The sequence below is a fragment of the Lolium rigidum genome, chromosome 5 (genome assembly GCF_022539505.1).
Source record: "Lolium rigidum isolate FL_2022 chromosome 5, APGP_CSIRO_Lrig_0.1, whole genome shotgun sequence".
NCBI lineage: Eukaryota > Viridiplantae > Streptophyta > Magnoliopsida > Poales > Poaceae > Lolium > Lolium rigidum.
This window is the reverse complement of record NC_061512.1, coordinates 112,624,797-112,647,797: the sequence shown is the minus strand read 5'-3', so window position 1 is coordinate 112,647,797 and position 23,001 is coordinate 112,624,797. Positions and strand designations below refer to the sequence as shown.

The 23,001-nt window shown below is 45.2% G+C and overlaps 2 protein-coding genes across 2 annotated transcripts; both read right to left on the bottom strand.

Annotated features, from left to right (window-relative positions):
- Positions 1–310: 310 nt before the first annotated feature.
- LOC124658434 (probable purple acid phosphatase 20) lies at positions 311–6,746 on the bottom strand. The gene is made up of 3 exons (XM_047196770.1): positions 6,636–6,746; positions 1,422–1,719; positions 311–1,164 (listed from the first exon to the last, which is right to left on the bottom strand). Exons 2-3 carry the CDS (start codon positions 1,687–1,689, stop codon positions 311–313), a joined length of 1,122 nt encoding a protein of 373 aa, XP_047052726.1. The 5' UTR covers positions 1,690–1,719; positions 6,636–6,746.
- Positions 6,747–7,721: 975 nt separating this feature from the next.
- LOC124658043 (protein PGR-like) lies at positions 7,722–21,070 on the bottom strand. Its single transcript, XM_047196489.1, has 4 exons — positions 20,725–21,070; positions 12,459–12,681; positions 10,690–10,938; positions 7,722–8,326 (listed from the first exon to the last, which is right to left on the bottom strand). Exons 1-4 carry the CDS (start codon positions 20,988–20,990, stop codon positions 8,195–8,197), a joined length of 870 nt encoding a protein of 289 aa, XP_047052445.1. The 5' UTR covers positions 20,991–21,070; the 3' UTR covers positions 7,722–8,194.
- Between the last annotated feature and the right edge of the window lie 1,931 nt (positions 21,071–23,001).

Below are 23,001 nucleotides of genomic sequence, written 5' to 3'. Positions count from 1 at the left end.
AACATTGGCTACTAAGGTCCGAACCACCTTATATTACCCAATGATAGGATAACACACCTAGGAAATGAGAATATGTTAGTATATAACATGAGATTAGCAATTTGAGCAGCAAGCTTATTTTTCCTTTACATATTTCCAGTTCCTAAAAAACCAAGTACATTAATCTGTTTTTCATAAGATTTTACTAAGTATAATTATGCGCAATATGCTAGTCGGCACGGGTTGATGACCGGCTATCATCAACCACGAACAATTCACTCCATCATTCCAGCATCGATAGTACATGTTAGGGTTAGGCTTGAGCTGCCACTCACTTGTTACAAGCCGGCTTGGATGCTAGGCTGGTGATCCACACTTGATCGGCCACCACAGGCTCGTCGTCGTCGTTCCGGTGCCACGTCCAAAGCGCATGCGTCGCATTCACCACCTGCAGCCTTCCATGCCCAAAACTAGCCTCCCGAAACACCGAAGTCTTCGGCTGCGGGTCGATGTACTTGTCCGCGAGCCCTTCCCGGTTCCCGCCGTCGCCGATCGTCACGTACACCGGCGCGCACGGATCCTCCCTGTCCTCGTACACGCGCGTGAACCGCTCATACGCGTGCACATGGCCGGCGAACACCGCGTCCACGCGAGCGCCGTAGAGCAGCGCCTCCATGGCGTCCCGCATGTCGTCGCCCTCCCCCTGGTGGGCCTTGTTGCTGTTGTACCACGGCGCGTGCACCAGCGCCACCACGAACGACACCTTGCCCCGGTCGATCATGGCGAGGTCGCCCTGCAGCCAGCTGTGCTGCGCCGTGCCGGCCTTGTAGTCGGAGTACGAGCCCAGCATGATGACGTGCACGGCTCCGCCGGCCACGTCGAACGAGTAGTAGAGGTTCGATCCCGACGGCGAGGCGCCGGCGTCATACGGCATGCGCCACCGCGCGTTGTAGGCCTTGAAGCTACGCGGCTCGAGCAAGGGTACCTTCTCGATCTCGTGGTTCCCCTCGGTCACCATCCATGGCCGCGCGCTCGCCAGCGGCTCGACGAGGCGGCCGTAGGAGTCCCAGCGCGGCTGGAAGAAGTCGGCGTACGACAGGTCGCCGGGGAGGAGGAGCATGTCGTAGTCGGCGGCGGCGATGTGCTGTAGCGTGGTCTTCGTCCATCCGGTCTGGCCGAGATCACCTGTTCGTCCCATAATCGATCAAAGCGTGCCATATAACAAGAGACCGGAATAATGTAAAATCCGAAAATGCGTTCGTGCAGCTGATCTCGGGCGTTGTGGATATCTGGGCCCTTGCATGGTATAGGGATGTCCATCCCTGGGTTCCACGATTTTGACTACCCACTTTACAAGATTCCCTTCTCTAAATACACTACCAATTGAAAAACTAGCACAACTTTCACGTAATATCGAGGAGCATTTCATGCGAATGCAGTACCGGCGATGACGAACTCGAAGGGGAGGCTGGGCGGCGGCGTCCGGAAGGAGAACTCGCGCGACCGGTCGCCGCTGCACCGGTAGTAGTACGTCGTGCTGGGTCTCAGCGGGCCGATGACGGCGTTGTGGATGTTGCCTGAGTGGTAGAGGGCGAGGTATGAGTAGCTCGTGGTTGTTCCGATCTCTGAGAATGGGTACTGCTGGCCTGAGGTCGTGCCGTACTCTACGATCGGCGATGCATCATCTTCGGTGATCCATGTCACCCTCATCCTGTCAGAGCCCACGGTTGATACGTGCACCTGCAACGAAGTTGAATAACAATTTCTTTAGGGCTTGCAATTTTATCCACGTGGTACCGTAGTATTGTACCCATGAATATACCCATACCCTACGCATTTCTACTGATATGTAGATCTATGCAATTAAATAGACAAGTTATTGGTTTTGCGAACCTATGTTAAGTTGTCATCAATTGTCAATCTTGTGTGACTCTTCTAATCTTGTTGACTTCTAAGCTATGAATGTGATTGTGATTTTGAAATTTTAATAATTGGCATGTACTCAACTATCTGTTATTGAGTTGAGATAATTGATTTTTATCAAATATGCTATCGCTAAATGTAAAATTATGAATGTACTATTTGATCTACCCATTGGGTCATTGGGTACTCAATGGATACGGGTAGAGTTTCCTACCCATGGGTACGGGTATGGGTACAGCTTTCTACCCGTTACTATACGAGTATGGGTATGGTATTTCTCTACCATGTCCATACCCTACCCAATGCCATCCTTGTAGAGCACCGACACCGATGATGGAGGGGCAATAACGACGGTACGCCTTCGGTTTGTGCCATAGATAATTATCAATAGATCGGTGGAATTTTGAAAAAAAGGAAGCTCCACTATCTAGATCAATTAATTGTATTTCCTTTTTTATCATTTTCACATTTGATTCTACTATGATTACTCCCAGACTATCTTCCGATCTCGATCGATCCCTCCAAATTCTGTCTTCGTCCACCAAAATCCAAGAACACGAAGCTTCTGCCCCAATGGAGGGTTTCGTAGCACCCTCCAGGGTGTACCATTTCGACGAGGAAGGCATGACCTTCTGTGTGAGACCTTCACCCATCGTGCTAAGAGGATGAAGAGGTGGATCCACCGTGTGAAGGAAAAGTACCTCGACACCGCTCCGACCAAGTACCTCCATCAGCGTGGACTGCGAGTTCACCACTACGAAGCTAGGAAGCCAGAAGGACCTTCCACTCCAGCAGAGGCAGCACGCCGCCGTCCTCCAACTCTGCGTCGCCAGGGAAGTGCTCGTCTTCCACATTCTGCACACGGATACAGTTCTAGAGGCCCTCATGGAATTCCTCGGGATAAGTCGATCAGATTCTGCAGCGATGCTATCGGCATTGACCTGAAGATGCTCAAGTATTACGGCCTCGCAGCCATTCCGGGGGCTCGCGACCTCCAGGGGTCATCCTCGACCCAACAAAGAACTATCCTCCTTCGCTATATGCTTTGTTCAACCATTACATTGGGACACAGCTTGAGAAGAAGCCTCGCAATTCGGAAGGGGAGGCTGGGCGGCGATGGCCGGAAGGAGAACTCGAGCAACTGGTCGGAGATGCACAGGTAGTAGTACGTCGTGCTGGGTTTCAGCGAGCCGATGATGGCGTCATGGATGTTGCCGGAGTGGTAGAGGGCGAGGTACAAGTAGCTTGTGGTTGTTCCGGTCTCTGAGAATGGGTAGTGCTGGCCTGAGACCGTGCCATACTCTAAGGTCGACGGTGCATCGTCTTCGGTGATCCATGTAACCCTCATCCTATCAGAGCCTAAGGTTGATACGTGCACATGCAAGGAAGTTGAATTAGCTATTTCTTCAGAGCACCGACTCCGGTGATAGAGGGTAACTGGGTAAGGACGACGGCTTGCCTTCGGCTCGTGCCAGTGTATGTAGTCACATATGTACGTAGTCATGGCTATCTTTTTTTACTTTTTAGGTTCTTTATACGCCATAGATAATTATCAATAGCTCGGTGAAATTTTTGAAAGAAAAATGTGCAAGCCCCATCAATAATCTGTATTTCCTTTTTTATCAATCATATTGATCCCATTTTAATTTTATAAAAAATGGAAAAGTATAAGAAGAGAAAGTTTGGATTTTAGTCCCACCATTCGATTTTCTAGCCGACGATGAATGCCAATTGCCATCAAAACAGTTAAAATAAGTTGTCATGGAGCAATTCTTGGTTGCTCCTAAACTGTTCACTCTACAAAACGTCGGCTCAATTGTGACGTCAAAAGAAAATACGAATACATCACGTGAGTGGAAAAAAAACAAAAAATAAAGACTTGCTGAAAATTATGAAGGACCACGGAAATGCACTTTTGAACTTGCGAGCATATGCTCCTGCTATGCAGAATTTTTTTTCAAATGTCAAAAAATATCTGAACAGAAATTTGTTTTTGTGTCCTACGTGGTTTTCGGCCCAACGACTTTATGAGCACATAGAAAGTCGACGGCTATGCGTCAATTTTTTGTTCAAAACTTTTTAACATTTTAAACTACGATTTAGAACTCATTTTAAAAATTGGAAGCATATGCTCCTGGGTGCAAAAACGGCTCGTCCTAAGGACCAGCTAGAACTACAATGCGTGGACAAGAAAACTTAAGAAGTCTTCCGTGCTAGGAAATGCGTCACTATACAGGTGATATTGTTGGGATTTTGGTGAGGTTTGTGGTTACCATTTTTTACTGAATTAAGGAAGCAACATGAAAGCCAACATCTAATAACCTAACCTAGATTTCTTGTCATATCTGAATACTGCATCAAAAGCTTACTGACATACAACCAAAAGCTCAACGGAGCGCATTTCGTTTTTCTCCTGTCGCGTTCTTGGTTGGCCAGTAGCCAGGAAGCAAATGCAAACTAGTTATACAACGTTCGAAGCGATCCTTGCTGGCCTCCTTCCGTGAATCCAACCACTCTTTTGGTCCAAGATACCACTAGACAGCAAAGCATATACTCTTGGTCCCTGAATCCACTATGCATGGTCTCGATGAACCCCACGCTGTGGCACACTGGCAAGTTAAGAACTTCACGTTGTTATTTGATGCAAATCTCTTGTAATTAAGGGTACGCTAACTATTTTCCTTTCCTACAATTACTTACATTTTTATAACTGAATTTCGTTTTCTTGGTTCTTGATACTTCCTTTCTCCATCTTCTTCTTGTAAAACCACGTTTAAAGTCTCCTAGATTGGATATTTTTGTAGAAGTAACACTAAGTGGGATAGTCCCAACTGCATAACTAAGGGGTGAAAGTAGGAATTCACTCTAAAGTGCAAGACAGACAATCCAGATCACTAAACCATATTTCCATTTTTTATCATAAATCTTGCAAAAAAGAAAAAATAAAGAAAAGAAAATTATAAGAATATATAGAACATTTGGGTTTTAATCCGCGAAGTGGACTGACTTGCTACCAATCCAATTTTTAGCCGACGACAGATAACAACTGCCATCAAAATAAGTAAAAACTAAGTTGTCACGTGGTAATTCTTTGGTCCAAAACTGTTCACTCTGGAGCTCAATTTTGGCGTCCAGAGAAAAATATGAATACATCACGTGATTGAAAAAACCAAAAAAATAAAGACTTTCTGAAAATCATGAAGGGCCAGGTAAAGCTACAATGCGTGGACAAGAAATAAGAAGTCTTCCGCGCTAGGAAATGGGTCACTCTACAGGTGATATTTGTTGGGATTCGATCTGGTGAGATTTGTGATTACCATTTTTTGACTAAATTAAGAAAGCAATATGAAAGCCAACTTCACGTACGACTAATTACCTAACTTAGATTTCTTGTTGTCTCTGAATACTGCAACAAAAGCTTACTGATGTACAACCAAAAGCTCAACCGAGCGCATTTTGTCTCCTGTCGCGTTCTTGGGAGGCCAGTAGCCAGAAAGCAAATGCAAACTAGTTATACAACGCTCGAAGCGATCCTTGCTGGCATCCTTCTGTGAATCCAGCCACACTCTTTGTTCAAGATACCACTAGGCAACAAAGCATATACCTTGCTTGCTACCTTTCACATCCCTAGTTTATTATCCATGAATCCACCATGCATGGCCACGATGAACGCCACTTTGTGGCACACTGGCACGTGAAGAATGTCAAATTGTTATTTGATGAAAATCTCTTGTAATTAAGGTACGCTGACTATTTTCATTTCCTATAATCACTCACATTAGTGAAGCCGAGAGGGGCACCATGAAAGCATGATGTGAAGCTCACTAGCGATGCGGCGACATGACGTGGGCGGTTTGATGCGGAGGTAGTGACAACGATGGTAAAGGAGGCAGGTCAATAGAACTAGATGCAATAGGGTTTGGCGGTAGGAATGGTGTTTATAAAGAGATGTTGCAGTCGACCTTAGGACAGCATGAGTTGCATCTAGATCCAGGTCAAAAAAAAACTAAAGAATTGAGTTTATCTGAATCAGGCTCAATCGACTTAGAGAAAGTTATTTCTTCACCTTTATATTGCACGAATATTATGTCACGATCTTATATTTCTAGGTGCATTGCCACGAGCAGAGGGGGTATGTTCAGGCGCCTTCCCCACAGTGTGATTTAGTTAAACTACGATGATCATCCAATTTGTGCAATATAAACCTCATCTTTTTTGAATGCTTGCAATATCATTGCAACAAAACTCAAGCAAGATGAAGAGGAGGGGGGAGGCTCTTGAGAGATCAAGGGGATCGGAGGCGCTCCTTCGTTGAGAAGGGAGAGCAGGTGAGAGGAGCCAATGGAGAGGTTTTTAATCCAAGAAGATTGGCGAATTTCTCCCCGAGATTAGTCGGTTGGATTAAATCACTTCCTTTCAAGTGGTAACTCAGAAATAGCTACTACTTTAACCAAATGAGAAATGATTAAACCGGGTAAGTAGTTTTATTACCAATATTAGGGATCAAAGTTTTTTTTGCGAACAATATCAAAGTTAAAGCCACATAGATAAATAACTTGAGAGCTTCATAGACACTCACTTTAACTTGCACACGGAACCTTTTATTTCAACCCAGTGAGCTGAGTTTGATCAAATGGTTTAAGAAAAGCTTCTAAGCAATCATTGGAGAATATTTTAAGAACTAGAGCTGCGGAGGAATTACCATGATATGCAGGAGCATTCGTGAAGCGTACCTGCTGCGGCGTCTGGCCTTGGGCGTCCTCAAGAACCGATTTGAGCTCGGAGAGCGTCGTCCTCGGCTTGGGCCGCACGTAGGGCGATGTCACGGCGCGCGAGACGGACAAGGAGGAGGCGGCGAGTATGGCGAGGGCCAGTATTGCTTTGCTCCCAGTTGCCATGGCGGATACAAAGCGGAGAGAAGGCAACGAGAACGACCGAAGGAGGGACTACATATAGACAAGGACCATGGACGTGGCATCGCGACACGCCGCTGAACCATGCGACCAGTGCGCAACCATCAACGAAACACAGCACGTACGTACTCGATATGTTTCAGCCTGCAAGTGGAAACGCTGATAGCCTGACACTATAGATCTTGGTGCTTGTCTAGCTATCCAAGCGTCGGGTGGTTTCAGCGTCTTTCTAGCTTTGATTTCTTAGCGTCAGCGAAGCGGCGTGTGAGCTATGTTCCGCGGGTTCAGGGTCGGTTTTCGCGTGCCCCGTCACGAAGAAAGCCTGTACATTGGCGGTGCCAACGTGACAGGCGATCGGCGTGGAGAAGAGGTGGCCGCTAATATACCAAGTTACAAAATGGCCAGAGGAGAGTACTTTTTCCACAATTCACATTGGTTTGATTCATGTCCGATGCTGCACATCAACCCAGTTCAGGAAGAGCTTCAACTGTCTCTAGACACTTCAAGAAAGGGTGTACTCACTTCACAAAAAAAGAAAAAAAAGGGTGTACACGGTTGCAACGCGCTCACCATGATCGCCAGGCGTGCGCCTCCTACCTCATCCCGTCCCTCTGCCCCGACCCCGAGGCAGTTGGGAAGTGGAAGATGGAGTTAACAGAGTTGAGTCAAATTTAGGAAAGGATGTGCCGAGAGATGATCGCATAGAGCATTTGATCCTGAGAACAGTGGAAACCCCCAAATGGAGCCCAAGCTCCATGGAGCCCGTTTTTTTTTCAGAACTTGAAAACAATATTTCACAGTTTCTGAAGAGAAGAGAGGAAGCAAAAAACTATGGCGGTCCTCCCAAAATATAATGCAAGGGCAGCAAAAACTTTATGGAACATAAAGACCAAGGCATAAATGATATAGTACAACAGTAAAGGTAGATCACCCTTGTGTATCCCTTTCTTTAAGCAAGCTTATGTTATGTACCTTCAAAATTGCGGTCAACTTTACTTTGTATAACCCTGTTTTGATGGCAGAAAGGGCAATTGCTACATTGTCATGCAAAGAAGTTGAACTAAATACTGCAATAGCCATAATCCACATGACATACTTTCCTCAGGGACAACATATTGCCATAATTGCAAATTTCGCATGACAACTCGGGTGGACTTGCTTGAACTACTTTGACAATTCCCAGCATGCACTTTTGTGGAACCAAACAAGTTGCCTGGAGCAAACGTCATCAAGCTCGTCAAACTTTGCTCAGCGAGTCCAACACTTCATTATACATCTTGCTTGAGGGTAAACATCATGCCATAGAGCCCTTATAATCTTTACATTCCACATGACACTGAGCATTAGGAACAAGTGAAAAGGAAACTAAACCTTTGCTTCTAGAAGAAGAAAATGCATGCATAAGCTGTAATCACAGCTGTTAGTAGCACTGACACTGCATTAACAGCATCATTATCCAGGATAGTCATTCCAGAAATCTTGGTGACGGTAGGTCCCCGTTTACTGACCACCTACATGAAGAGGACAGGCAAACTGTTGAATGTCGTGAACACAAAATTTCATGGATCATATCTGGTTCAAAATCATAAACCGCGTTTGCAAAGGCAGCCAAGCCAAGCTTCCGAAATGGAGAACCACGATTACTACATGTGTGTATATCTTGAAAGTAGAATATAAAATCATCACACCAGAATAGCCAATGTGGATAAGATAATTTTGAGGCCCATACCATTGGAAATCTTATATTGCCTTAAGTAGCAGATTAGTCCCCCGGTTGACCTAACATTTACAGTTTGGACCAACCAATATTCCCTAGAAGACATGGCATGCCACATAAGCATGTAGACAAGTAGACACATCACACAATCTCCGTCACATTTCTGTTCTACCAAATAGCACTGGAAAGGACAAATTACCCTCCCGAACTTGCAGATTGCAAGGTCCAAGGGAAACAGCCATGCTGCTTGTCTTGTACTAATAGAGCATCAGATCCGTTTGCCAGAATCAAGAATAAAGGAAGTCCCTAACTTATGTAGGTTCTTCTGAGCAAAACAAGATCCTTCCTGCGGACCACCCTGCCATCCTAGCTTGGATGCATGGTCAAAGTTGCCTCCTTTGCGAGCAGCAAGAGACTAGGATGCATCTAACATAGCACGTGAGCCCAACAATGCCCAGAAGTAGTAAGACCCAGGAGTCATCGAGGCATCGACATGGCTAATTATGGCTTCGACGCAGCGATTTGATCTGAAGCTGCAATGTATTCGAGGTGGTGTGCTCAGTCCCATGACGCAAAACATCATAAAGTTCAAGGCACACCCACCAGGAGGATTGGAAGCGGCGTGACGCCAAGTGACAGGGGAGGAGCATTCGATCTATCAAAGCAGCCCAATGTAGGATTAAATTCCCACGCCAGGGTGCCTCAAAATAAATAAATAAATTGGGATCTATAAGGGCAGCCCAATGTAGGATTAAATTCCTGGTTACTACTTGACAACAGAAACGAGTCGGCAGCAGGAAGAAGTGATGGACCTACGAGGAGCAGCTATTTGCCCAGCAGCTACGTCCAAGCTTGCACCTTTCTGTTAGTGCCTATCTTAGCTTTTATTGGTCTTTGCCCCTTGCTTTGTCCTTCTAGAGTTGTAAATGAACCTTTTTCTCATATAATGCATGCCAGAGCTCCTACCTTTTTCAGCCAAGAAAATAAAACAAAAAAAATCCACGGTGGACTTGTGGGGTAAAGCCACCTACTCAGACAAGTTCGACCTCAGCTGCCATATTTTAGGATAAACGTGTAGTTGTCTTTGGATGCAAACAAGTCTATTCGGTACGGTCTTATGTACCCCAAGAGAGAAGCTAGTTGTACCAATAAAATGTTCTACATTAGACCTATCATTTATGTTTCTTTCTCATCCAAAAGATCATCTGATTATGTGTCCCAAATATCACCATGATTCAATTCTCATGACTTGTTTCTATACTAGTTGCATCAGTTTTTCTTTGGGCCAAATAAGCTTTTCCAACTCAACTGCATTCATACCAACTATCTGTCACTACACATTACGCAGGTAAGAAGAAACGTGGGCAACGCACTAACATTTCAACACTCCCCCTTACATGTGGCTCCCTCAATCTAAGCCTGGACTGAAAGTGGACTACCATTTTTTATTTTAAATTGTACCAACCGGATCGACTCAAGAGCTCGTAGCTCTGATACCATGTAAAATTGCGTGCACCAGCCAGTTCACCCAAAAGCTCAAGGTGATAGAGAAAGGTGAGCAATGCACTTATACTTCAGCAATGGTGACCTAGGCTTTGACCCATACACTGCACCAAGGTAACCCCTATCACTAGAGAGCTCATAATCTCACCATGGTGTCTTTCTTTGTGGGATTGGTTGGTTTGTTTCAACTAGTCCATCTGTCTATTTCTCATGAAATGGGTTGATCTAGCGAACTAATTATGGTGGGGGGCACTTTAGTCTTTTCTTTAGAGCCTAGTCAAAGTGGGGACAATGTTTCCTGAGTCAGAAGGCTTGTGGCGTGACATGTCATCCAAAAGGTGTTAGAAAATGCAAATTTGAAGGACTTATTTGAACCGTTTGAAATGTGAGCGACCAACAAGGCCCATTTACTGAACTTGAGGGACCAATTTGGTCACTAGCACCAATTTAACATTTAACTAACATTAACATATATATGTTTTAACATCACTGGCTGAATGTACTAAGTGTGCTAAAAAGACATATGCAAGTCCCACAAACTGACCAGCAGTATGTCTTCATGATTTCTTGAGATGCAATCTTACTTAAACGATGGATCATGGCTCGTATATATTGAAAGCATGATTCCAACCTAAGTGTGACGGAAAAATTTACCTTCTTCCGAACGCTGCAGTATCCGCTGAACTGAAGTGTAGCACCCAGCAACGAATCAATTAGACTCCCAAGCAAACCAGCAGCAGCAGAGATAGGTATAACTAGGAGCTGTCGAAGCCCCGTCTTAAAAGAGCATTCAGCTGTCATAAGTCCAACAGCAACAAAAGTCAGACCAATGGTTAGACCACCTGCTGTGGCAGCAAGAAGTCCTTGTAAGGTCACTCCACCATTTGTACCTTTCCTGACAGGCTTATACATGATAGAATGATTGTCAGCTCACGCATAAAAATAAACAAAATACTAACTTAAAGTGTCGCTGGAGATATTTAAATGAGCCAAAAAACGGAACAGTAAATACTTCAGGATCTAGCGGGTATGAGACGCATGGCATTTGATGGAAGATTTTGAAGGACAAAACTCATGTTTCTCCATATCGTTTTAGTGCATAGGGGAGTGGTGCATGCACTGGCGCTAAAGATGTCTCATCATGGAAGGAGCAATTCACTAACGGCAAGATGTTCCTACAATGATTCTAGAGTCAGTTACTTCACCAGATCTTTGGATACGCCATACCTTCTTTGGTTTTGACAGATTGAACACTGAACAACGATATCAATGTGCTTAATCAATTATCGTTTGGCAGCAGTTGAGAGGGGAAGCTCCTCAAGCGAAGATGGAATATAATACCCAGAATGGACAAGGAAAGACATTGTGTGGGATTTTGTGTCTTGCAAGGTCGGTTTCATATTGTGGGTGAACGATACGTCTAATTGACCGAAGCAATCTCAAGACAATCATTTGGTCTCGCATGGTTCTTCATAACATGATAGTCAAATTGCTCAACCACCAATTTCAGCCGAGGCAATGTGCCTGAATTTCTAAACGTGCTACCAAGAGATTCCAATGTTTGGGCTAGTCTGACTCATATCAAGCCTGGTTGAGCATATTTGGAAAAAATGGCCAATCTAGATAGATAAGATTAAGATTCAATGCATTGGGACTGCCTAAGCGCAGAATATGCATAAAACTATGGGGACTTCCTTAACTAGGCGTCGACATCAACTTTTGCCCAGTGGTCATGTTTTAGATTCAGCTTATGTCACGCATTGCGACTGACTTGGCTATGATCAGATTACAGATGTGTGCAGTTTTCTTACATCGATTTTAATTCTATATCTAGAACATGCTCGCATAATAGTTATTATTATGATTACATCTACGAGCATATCTATGGCAATTCATAATGTTACCCATATTTCAAGCTTGCCCGGGGAGAATTTATAATGGGCTCCAATAGTTGCATGAATAACAAAAAAAATCCCTACACACATGTACTTTGGTCAATTCGATTATTTTTCTTGTTTCTTAGTTTGATGCCCAAAACAATTTGGTCACGAACATGGCATTACCAAGAAAAGTACAATTTCATATTGTTTAATGAAAACCCAAAGGTGTTGTGTTTGTACAGTTAAATTGATCTGAACAAATGCATGGCAGTTTGACAAAGAACAATTAAGATGGGATGCTACAGGTAGCCAGGTCTATTAGACTAGCCAAACTTACCCACAAAATATTGTCTGAGAGATGGAAGAAACTTTTCTGCTTCCTAGATTTCAATTTCTAGGTATTTTATTCTAGTAAACTACGTGCGATAATATCCTCTGATTAACTGAGTTCAGGTGGCGAAACAAACCCCCACCACCCTTCTGATTGTTTCAAGAAGATAGAAAAAACTAGAATTACACCTCAACCACGAAAGGGACACATACCTTCAGTGTAGTGATAAGCCGTGGTTGTTCATCACTAAGCACACCAATTTCCGATGACCAAGTGTCGCCATTGCAGCAGCAATAGTGGCCAATAATAGAACCTATTATACCAGTTATATACTTTGAATCATTCGAATCCAAGCATTGATCTTGTCCCCCAGTCGTTATCGCCAATATGATGACCAATACAGTTGCTATTGCACTATTTGCTAGAACTTGCATCCTTCAAAAATAAAGACATAAAACGGAATAATAAGATGTGGCAGCAATATCAAGTTGTCATCATCAGCTATTTTGTGAATATCCTACACAATTGTGATGCCACTGGCAGAGCAATGTCACCTATTTTACAGAAGAGAAAGGCAAATTACAAAAAAGAAAACTCCACAAGATGCATCAACTTTCGCTTACTATTATGTGACAAATTGATACATACAGTAAGTTAGGGTTTTGTATCAAGTACTGATTCTCGAAAAGAAGATTGCCAATTCATCCAATCAATAAAAAGTCAACATTTTTAGAGAATCGTCGTCTAATATATGTTTCCCTACTTTTATAGAACTACACTTGTGCTTCTACTTGGGCGTTTAGAGTGCATGGATGTTGACATAGGTTTAAGAGTGATTCTGAGCATAAACATTTACACGATGGCATCTTAGGCGTTTAGTTTCATTAGGCCAATGAGATATGATTCCATCCTGTGAAATTCACGTGTTCCACACAGGCTCTTAATGAACTTGTTGACAGCTAAATCTTTGGAGGACCCTACTACATGCATGCAATGAAAAAACATTAAATGTGTAGTCACAACATCGGCAAAAGATTTCTTTCATTTTAAACTTCTAAAACTTTTATCTCTTCTACCATTAGTCCGATCGGCGTTTCGTTTTCACCATTAGCTTAGTCACGACGAGATATAAACTAGATCTCATGTTGACATGTCTCGACAACTTCTTTTCCGTCGGCAATTGCCAGTGTTATCACTAGCTTGCTAAACTATAAAGTGCTTAGTTGCCGAATTATACTTACTTGGTTGCTAGGTTCTTATAAGTCATGCTACATCAACGCAAGGTTGCATTATAGTACTTTTTATCGAATGATATCAACACTTAGTTGTTGTTACCACTAGAGTACTCAATATGTAGCTCCACATAACATTGCAATGCCTTGTGAAGCTATTGAATCTTTTAATTGTGCTCTAAACTTACCAAGCTCTTCATAAGCCTTGTAGTTTGCGAGTACTTTCGGATTGGAACTCTTGCCAACTTACTCGTCAACACCGACTTCCAACGAGCGGTTTATTGATCCGTTCAATCCGAAAGGGTAAGATAACTTGGATGATTTCATCTCGATTCCTCACACATATATTGGCACTTGTGCTTTCATCATGCCTAGGGAGGGAGTGGAGCCAATGGTGGAAAACATGTGAAGAGAGAGCAACACTTGGGTCTCCAATGTACTATGCACAACAACTTCGAAAGATTTGAAGGAAGGATGGAAGAGCAACACTTGGGTCTCCAACCCACACAAGGAAGCCCTAGAACCCTCTCCACGTGCCTCTCCCCATGCCATCTCACCCTCTATTACAACATCTCCGTTGCCAGCTCTCAAACCCTGCTCGACTCAGACATCATCGATCTTGTTGCTGCACCGTTGAACACCATAGGCAGGACCTCCTTGTATTGATTATGGTAGGTCAACAGTGGGCTGCCCTCGGCACCGCGGATGCTGCGTTGTTGATGGTTGTGGTTGCTCCAGACCAGGGTTGGGGCCATGTGACTGCCGGGCCTTTGGGACGCCGGTGGTGTGCCGCCTGATCTGGCCTGATTTCTACATCTTGGTGGACCCGGCAGCATCGTCCGATCGGGGCTGGCTCCGACGTGGTCCTCTGGCATCCATCGTTGAGGTATGTGCTTATTTCTTTCCAAATTGGGAGCAATCTGCTGGATTCGATCTGTGTTGTTGCATGGTTGCTGGAGGCTGGTCGAGGAGCGGTTTTGGTCTGGAGGGGCGCAGGTGCGAAGCTGGTTGCGTGCTCGCGGCTTGCCTCCCGAGGGGAGGTAGGTGAGGTTGGTTCTCTTGGATGCTGGAGCGGTGGCTTTGGACGGTGGATGCCTCTCCACCGGTGCAGGTTGGCTCTCTCAACAGTGAGGACTGCAAGTGAGAAGCATAGGAGGTGGTATGGTGGGAGTCGCCATCTTGGTTGTCACTGCCCAGATCTGGGGCCGTCTTCTTCAATCCCTACAATCTCACATTTCCGTCCTGCGGTTGTGGCCTGGTTTGGCTTGGTTGCTTTGCATGAACTCTTGGTGAAAGCTCAGCACAATGTTGTCGGTGTCGGCGACGACGACGCTCTTGGGCGTCGTTCTCCTCTCTAGAAGCGTTCTCTGTTGGGAATATGCCCTAGAGGAAATCAGGTATGATGTATTCATAAAGATATTTAAGTCGTTTTTGTGTGAAGATTTGATATGTATCATTGAATATGTGATTCCGCTCTGTAACTATGTATTCATGATGTTCTTACTAGATTTCCTTAGACGTCAAGATTGTGCTGCACACACTACCTAAACTAATGCGCAAGTCCACAGATGACTCGGTTCCACTTGTCATGGGCATGGTGTTGCTAATCCAGCTTACACGAACTTAGTTGAAGTGTTGGACTGACCAATATTGAGAAGAAACAACCAAGTTCTCATTTGGCTGTCTCAATCAATGGAATCCTTAGACCCGAGGTGATCGCACGATCCGAGTTGTGGGCGGAATTAGGTTTTGTAAAACATTGTTCCGTAACAGGGCAGTTATAAAGCCAGAGTTCAGGTCGGCTGAGAATCAAGTTGCTTGCCATGGCCCAAGATGGGATTTGACCGCTCTAACTGGAGAGATATTCTTTGGGCCCTCTCGGATGGTATGATTCGGAAGCATGACCATGCGCGACTCGGTTAATTTTAACTAAAGCGACTGAGTAAGAGTTAGTCGGATGAATCACATATCATGGCTTGAGAAGAAAGTTGAGCTATTAAAGCGATGGCATTAACTCGCTTATAGCTTGTCTGACAAGGTATATCATGAGGCAAACAGGACTAGGACGAAAGTCACATTGGAAAGGTTTGTCGTCATGACTATGGTTCTTGAGAGTCGGCATGCTCTGCTAGAAGCCGCTGCCGACTGGTCGGTTGCGAGTTGGACTCCAACCGTGTCCAGGAAACCATGAGCCTACGGGGTCACACACTTAAGAGCGGGAGTGAATCGGATGTGATCCGACTAAGAAGTGAGTCGGCTGGGTTGGACCCGAGCCAGTCACAGGGTTAGCAAGTTGGACTCGTGGTGACCAGTTTAGGGTTTCAGCAAGTGGGCCGCAAGTGTTGTGAAGCCCATCGTTACTCCCTAAATATAGTGGGGCTGCGGCTGACCAAAGGGCACGGTTAGAGCACTCCCATGTGTTGGGAACCCTAGCTAGCGCCTCCACTCCAGGCCAGCCACCGTACCAAACCTAGCAGTCCACCGCTGGTGCTCCTCCACGTACGTGTGGATACTGGGAAAGGTGTTGTATGTTGAACACTTCGATGGTTGTGGGAATGGATCAGATCGAGGATTGCACTGAGCGCTTCATCAAGTTCAACACTTGCACGTATTAATGGCAATCCCCGTGGCCTTCTACCTCGGCTAGATCTTAGGAGACCTGCGTAGAAAAGTTCTGTTTATCTGTACGTGGCCCAACATTCTCGTGGTGTCATGCACCTTCCACCATTGGCTCAGGGTGAAAACCTTTGGTCTAGTTGCCGAACCAACTGGCGGCGACGCTATGTGTCGTGTCTTCCTTGGAGGTGTCGTTTCGCGAGTCATTAGTCCCCTCCAACTGGTCGGTTCAGGAGTAGTTTGCAGACGATGGTGACGTGATGCTTTGTGTGGTCTTGGTACGTGGTGGTGGTTGTGCTCGGAGTCTCTTCTTCCTTGACGATTTCGTTTCCAGCTCACATCCATGTTCTAGGGTGAGCTTACCTATCGTTTGACGGTTTGGTGCCCAGAGCACACGGGCCCTTTTCGACGATAGACGGATGATTCCTCGATGCCTTTCGTTCGTCTTTGAAGTGGATGATAGCTTCTTCCGTCACTTATTAGCCTCCCATGTCTTGGCTCTCTTCCGGTGGTCAAGGACTTCGGCTCGAGCTGCGCGTTATTTCCTTTTTTCGGTTTGCTTGTGTTTGTAATCCTTGTAAGTTGTTCTCCTCATCACCTTGTATTGATGCTTTATTAATTTAAAGCTAGGCATAATGCCTTCAGTTTAAAAAAAAAAGGACACGAGGAAATGGAGACAAAGATGCACCTTAAACAAGAGGTATGTTCAAGAAGCTTCAAGAGCTCAAGCAAGGGGGCCAAAGCGTAGAGGACTACTACAAGGAGATAGAATCCACAATGATTCATCACTAATGTGGACAAATCCAGAAACCAAATGTGGCCCAATTCTTGACCCGGTTGAATCATCCCGTCAAGTGTGTCATAGACTTCTAGCCCTACGACACACTAGTGGAGCTAGCGCATCAAGCTACGAAGATGGAAACCCAAGTACAAGAACATGATCGCTTCTAAAAGGCCAATTCCCCCGCTCCACGCTCAACCTCTTATGTCTTGTGCACCACTACCAATGTCAAGAACTACACTTAGCTCCTTCTACAAGTGGCATTAACTCTAGCTCCAAGCCGACGTCTAGCATAGTTCACCTTGCCACATTTTTGGCCAACACCGCGACGTCTAGAATCTTGTGAACTCATTTGCTTCAAGTGCCACGGCTGTGGCCACGAATCTAGAGAATGCCCTAGTAAACAAGGCATGGTCATCATAGAGGATGGAGATACGAGTCCATGAGTCATGGAGAGCTCGAAGCCCTAGAAGAAGTAGCTCTCCAAGAAGGAAAGCAAGGTATGGTCTATAGTGACAAAGGGTTAACCTTGTCAATGCCCAATGCCCATGATTATGGACTTGGGTTTCTAGGAAGGAGGACACTGACGAATCAACAAACCGGTCAACCAAACTAGGCAGCCGACGAATATTATGACCAAGGGCGAATCACCGAGATTGTATTATGTCGAACTAGGGTTACAAGGTGTCTCGTCTGATTGAATCTATCCCCTCTCGGGCTCCTCCCAGCCCTTATATAGCGGGCTAGGTCTGAGAGTCCACCTCGAGGTTGAGTTACATTATAAGTCGGTTCACCCGATATGGGCTTAACTTCCCTAACGTAGTACATTCGGCTTCATCTCGATTTCTTTGTGGGCTTTCTTCTATTCCTTCCTGGGCTTTGTACCTGGGATGGCAATGTTCAGGACCTGATATGGCATACCCATGTCATATAGTGACATCAATCTGAGCCCGCTCTTGTTGTCTTTAAGGTCTTGAGACTCCAAGAAGAGTTCATAGGTGCAACCTCTTCCAAACCAAAGCTGAAATGAATGTGCGTCCTATCAAGGTGATCATAGATGGCGGAAGTTTTTGCAATTTAGCAAGTCAAGAACATTACTCTAAGCTCAACTTGAAGTACAAGAACTCAAGAAGCACCTCACCCTTACCACGTGCAATGATTAGGTGAACCTAGAACCATCAACATCCAAGACACCATTGACGCGACCATGGCAATATAATAGAGGGCACGTATCAACGCTAATGCTAGACCGAGCGGCAAGGTGTGCCTTAGGTTCTTTTGATATTTAGAACATTAAGAGCTTTCTCCTTTCAAAGAACCATCGTATTCCTCAAGACTCCAAGGCCTCACAAAGCCAATCTTTCCTCCCGGTTACTATTTGATCTATTGACCAACCAGTGTGAGAAACGGTTTCATCAAGATTAGGTCGGCTTGTTTTTGTATGCAATCCAAACGCTTGCACATCTATGTTTGTACTTCGATGCTCTACTTCGCCCTACTTACTAGTTATCCTTGTACCCCTTTGTCTTATTGTGTGTCTCTTCGAGTTCTTCCTGTTTTCCCCTCGTGTTCTTGTCAATCCACGAAAATCGGGAAAACCCACATACCATACATGTCCAAAAGATAATTTCTCCGGCCGCAATGCCAAGTTCCTAAGCTACTTCTGGAACGCATTGTCACCACAAACCAATGGTCAAACAGAGGTTGTGAACCGAAGCTTACCAAGCCTCCTTCGAGTTATGATCAAGGAAAACTCGATGGTGTGGAAGGAATGTCGTCCCCATGTTGAGTTCGCCTACAATCGTACCACACTCATCGACAAGCAGAAGTCCTTCCAAAGTGGTGCATGGTTTCAATCCATATACACCACTTGATCTTCTACCACTTCAAGTGCGAACCAACATGGATGCACTAAATTTTACGAAGAAGCTCCACCAATACACCAAGTAAGATTGCACATCAAGTTCAACCAGCTCAAAAATCCAATTGTGTTTGGACAAGCACATTAACGACAACGCATGCAAGGTTGACCTTCCGACAAGCAAGTTGCCGGTGAGCGACACAGTCAATGTTGCCAATATCTCCCCTTGCTACGGTGATGGAGACTTAGACTCGAGGAATACTCCTTCCCAAGAAGGGAGAGACGGCACTGTAGGGATCCACGAACATCACCAATCCAAGTTCACCAGATCTAGCTAATCCAATGATAAGCATACGAGCTAAGAGCCTCGTAGATGAGGTGAATCTATTCCTTTGACTTGTGCGATCCCTCAGATGCTAAGAATTGGCTACTACCGGCTTGGACCCTGTGTGTACTTAGTTATGAAGACGAGGAGCGCAATGGCACGGGGGAGAAGCGAGGACTAGAGAAGGGGGAGAAAGCACGAAGGAAAGAAAGCAAGGCAGAGCTACTAGACAGACAAGGTCGAACACTCAGGGTCACACCATGGTGGATAGTCCGGCTCAGCACCCAAACTATACCTGAATGGACCTCTACACAGGCCGACAGCTAGTTGCCAAAAGAACCCGAACAATCCTCGTTAAGGCCCAAGCCAACCTGGACCAAGTCCTGATCCAAACACTCCGGCCACCCAAACCATCAAGGCTAAAAACCAAGACACTCTAGGATGCCTACACGCAGAAAACATGCATTAAGCCCATATGAGCCACTTTTGGCACCACAGCTTGGTTTCGGGCCTGTGGGTATAATACACATCCCTCGCCTCCTTCTACCATTAGACTTGATGATATGACTAGCCGAGCTTAGCTCCTCCTACAAGACCAAGACCACCTCCCTTGTGGAGCCTAAGATCCTACACTCTCTGGCGGAGCTCAAGACCTTACCTTGTCTATTCTTTCCTCTTAAATTGTATTGGATCGGCGAACCGGTCTAGTGGGAAAAGGTTTCATTGTGAGCATTTCTTTCTGGTCCAAAAGCTTGAATTTTTGCTATTTGTACTTAGGTGTTTTCTCTTATCTACTTGCTAGTTGACGTTCAATAAGTAAAAATCAGGGCAAACCCGCAGTATTAACGTAGCATACAAACCATGAAAAGATGTCAATCCCGAAGCACAATCCAAGTTCAGAACTAGGGGCACCATAGCCATGGGAGGTGGGAACATATTTCTCTATAACTAAATACGTAAAATGGGAAGTCAACTATTCTGCTGAACCAAAACAATTGCGAGTAAATGCAAAATCTATCGGGTGTACTGATTGACAGAAAAAAAAATTTGACAAGTCCACGAGTCTGACATAAATCGACCACAGAAAGGACATTCCTAAGTAGCATCGTCAATATACTTAGTTTATTGGAAACAATGGAATTAGACCTAAGAAATAATATCAAATAAGCAACACGTCACATCTCATAGTTCTCCCACTACTTTGGTTACTTCAAATTTCTCTAAAATGACTGTCCATTTAACAACAGCACGCTTCAGTGATGTGACTTCCAAAGAGAGATGGAACAACTAACTCATAGTCGAGTAGGAGAAAGAGTTCGTGAACTCAGATACAAAGGTTGTGTCAACAGTTCAGACAGCTCGTTGCTTATTTCAGCATAGCAATACTCTGCAGTTTGCTAACAGGCCACTGTGAGCTAAACTAGTAGGTTTGCAGACAGAAAAACATGGAATGTCTGACTCTAACATCGATGCACAGAGCCATATCTAGAATGCTAAATACCTGATTCTTTAATCTACATGATTCATCAACAAATTGCTCCATTTGACATGTCAAAGCAAAGATATGTGCAAAAAAAGGGAGGAATCGGTTGACTGTTAACCAAAGTGAGAATAACTCAGCTGAGAAACAAAGCCAATCAGGAAGATGCAGATGCCCATTTACCAGTTGCGCTGGCCGCCCTCCTTGAAGTCCTCCTCGACGCGCCGCTTGCGGTCCTCGCCGATCTTGGTCACCTTGGAGGAGGTGAAGAAGAAGGCCAGCAGCAGCGCTCCGTACCTGTAACCGCAGGCAAGGTGGATAGCCATCACGGCGAACCCGGCGACGCCGCCCGAGACGTCCAGCGAGCGGCGCCGGACAGCGCGGGCGGCTATCACCGCCGACAGGGCGGCACCGACGGCCGAGCGGACGGCGATGGAGGCGACGGCCATCGGGGACAGCCTGCGATGGGAGCCGAGCGGATTTGGTGGGGATTGAGGTTGACTTTTTGGCTTTAAGTCCACCCTTGAGTTTTTGCTGTGTTGGTCATTATAAAAATAATACTAAGTGGTCGTACTGGAAAGAAACAGCGTTGTGTACTTTTTTTCGCAAACGGGCTGAAGACATTTCAATTTTCATGGCAAAATCTCCTTATGCAAAACAGTTCGGAGTCAGTAACCTGACCAGGTCTATCATTCAGAATTTCCGAGGGAGAGTGGAAGAAAAAGCGGCCCTTTAACTCAGGTGGTCGTGGGCATCCAGAAGGACCACCGGAGAAGTGCTTGTAGCTTCACAAGAGAAGTACACGTAGCTTCACCGAAGAGGGCCGCAGCAGCCGGTGCGGTCCAAGATCCGGTAGGAGGGTGTCAAGTCAAGGATTGAGGAGCACTGTGACACCAACATTGCCGCATGCCGGTGAAGTCGCAGTTAGGGAGATGTCGGCGAGCCATCAGCGAGCTGGGCGGAGGCGCACGCGCAGGGATGAGGATGAGCTGGAAGGGAGGTCGGAGGTGGGGGGGGGGGGAGCCAATGGTGAAGGCGACACTCGGGGAGGACATGACTTGAAGACAGACGGTGCTAGGGAGGAGGTGTACGTGCGGGAGGTGAAGGTTAACCATTGGTTGATCTAGATCGAAACTAAAAAAAAACCTAATTGATTTTTAGGTGTTGGGTCCTATTTTAGGTTAGGTCAACCTAACCATTGGTTAAATCATGGTTTGCGAGTCGACCGGTCGTTCTGAGCCAGCGACTTGTAGACTAGTCTACACTAGTCTCAACTCAGCAAGACTCATGTTTAATAAAAATATATAATTTAGGATAAAATTATAGAATATAAGGCTGGGGACAGGAAAAACCTGGGCAGCAAATGGTTCAACACTGAAATTAAACAAACACAACAAGTCTAACATTAAGTTACATAAACCAGGTCCAAATGCAAGTAAACAAGTTCAACAGTTGAACAACAAAACATTAGTGGCAGATTTCGGAAACAACACATCTTCAAGCAATCATTCATCAAGAAGCATGCCATCAATCTGAAACTCGACGTCTTAAACTTGATCATTTTTTGCCGCATCATTGTTATCCTCATCTTCACTTTCAATGCCTTTGTCAAGTTCTGCGGCTTCCAGTTCAGTTCTTAACTCTTCATCATGCACAACCAGCCTTGTTCTTGAGTGGTTCCTAGTGTAGGTGAGAAAAGGGCCAATGGGTCGTGCACTAGACTCGCCAAGATCACCACGGGCTCTCCTAGGAAAGCTGCGACCAGCTAGACTACTTGAGACACCCATGGCTTCATCCACTTGAGACCAAAGTAGTGGTGTGTCACCGTCCATGACTTGGGCTTGATCTTCATGGACCATTTTAGCATTGATATCAACCCACTCATTATCCCATTGGAACTCCTCTAGGACAAGTGGGTTCGACTTCTTTGCTTTGGAGCCTTGCTCACGCAGATTTTGAAACATAGCTTCCATTTGCCGGTTGTAGGAGACATGTGATAGCTTGTTCAACCTCTTGTACTCAAGTTGGTTTCTCCCTTTGGTATGGATATGAGCAAAGACACTCCAATTGCGCTCGCAGCCAGATGTTGAACAACATAGGCTAATAATTCGCTTTGCAAGAGATTGGAGGTCAAAAGCAAGGCCACCATATGCACCCCACCAAAGAATATGACTCTTTTTCCCACGGTCTCTAATTTCCATTGGCTTGGAGAAACAATCACCTTCTGAACGCTCATAGTCATCAGCCTCACTACTTATAGTATCTTGTAGCTCATGATCAGTAACCATCTTCTATAACACATCATTGAACATTGAACGAAGCCGGCTAGCTTGTCTTTTGTTGGTCTCTCTAATGGCAAAGAATTTATTTGGGTTCAAGAACAATGCAACCCCATGTAGCTTTTGTTCCATCTGATTATTCCACCTCCTATCAATAATTGAGACAACTTGATCTAGGAGG

Coding starts and splice junctions, on each gene's coding strand:
- LOC124658434 (XM_047196770.1), bottom strand. CDS start 1,689: ATGAGGGTGACATGGATCACCGAAGATGATGCATCGCCGATCGTAGAG. Junction 1,165..1,421: donor CTTCGAGTTCGTCATCGCCG/GTACTGCATTCG, acceptor TGGGACGAACAG/GTGATCTCGGCCAGACCGGA.
- LOC124658043 (XM_047196489.1), bottom strand. CDS start 20,990: ATGGCCGTCGCCTCCATCGCCGTCCGCTCGGCCGTCGGTGCCGCCCTG. Junction 10,939..12,458: donor GGCTTATCACTACACTGAAG/GTATGTGTCCCT, acceptor ATCATGTATAAG/CCTGTCAGGAAAGGTACAAA. Junction 8,327..10,689: donor ACTGCAGCGTTCGGAAGAAG/GTAAATTTTTCC, acceptor CTCTTCATGTAG/GTGGTCAGTAAACGGGGACC.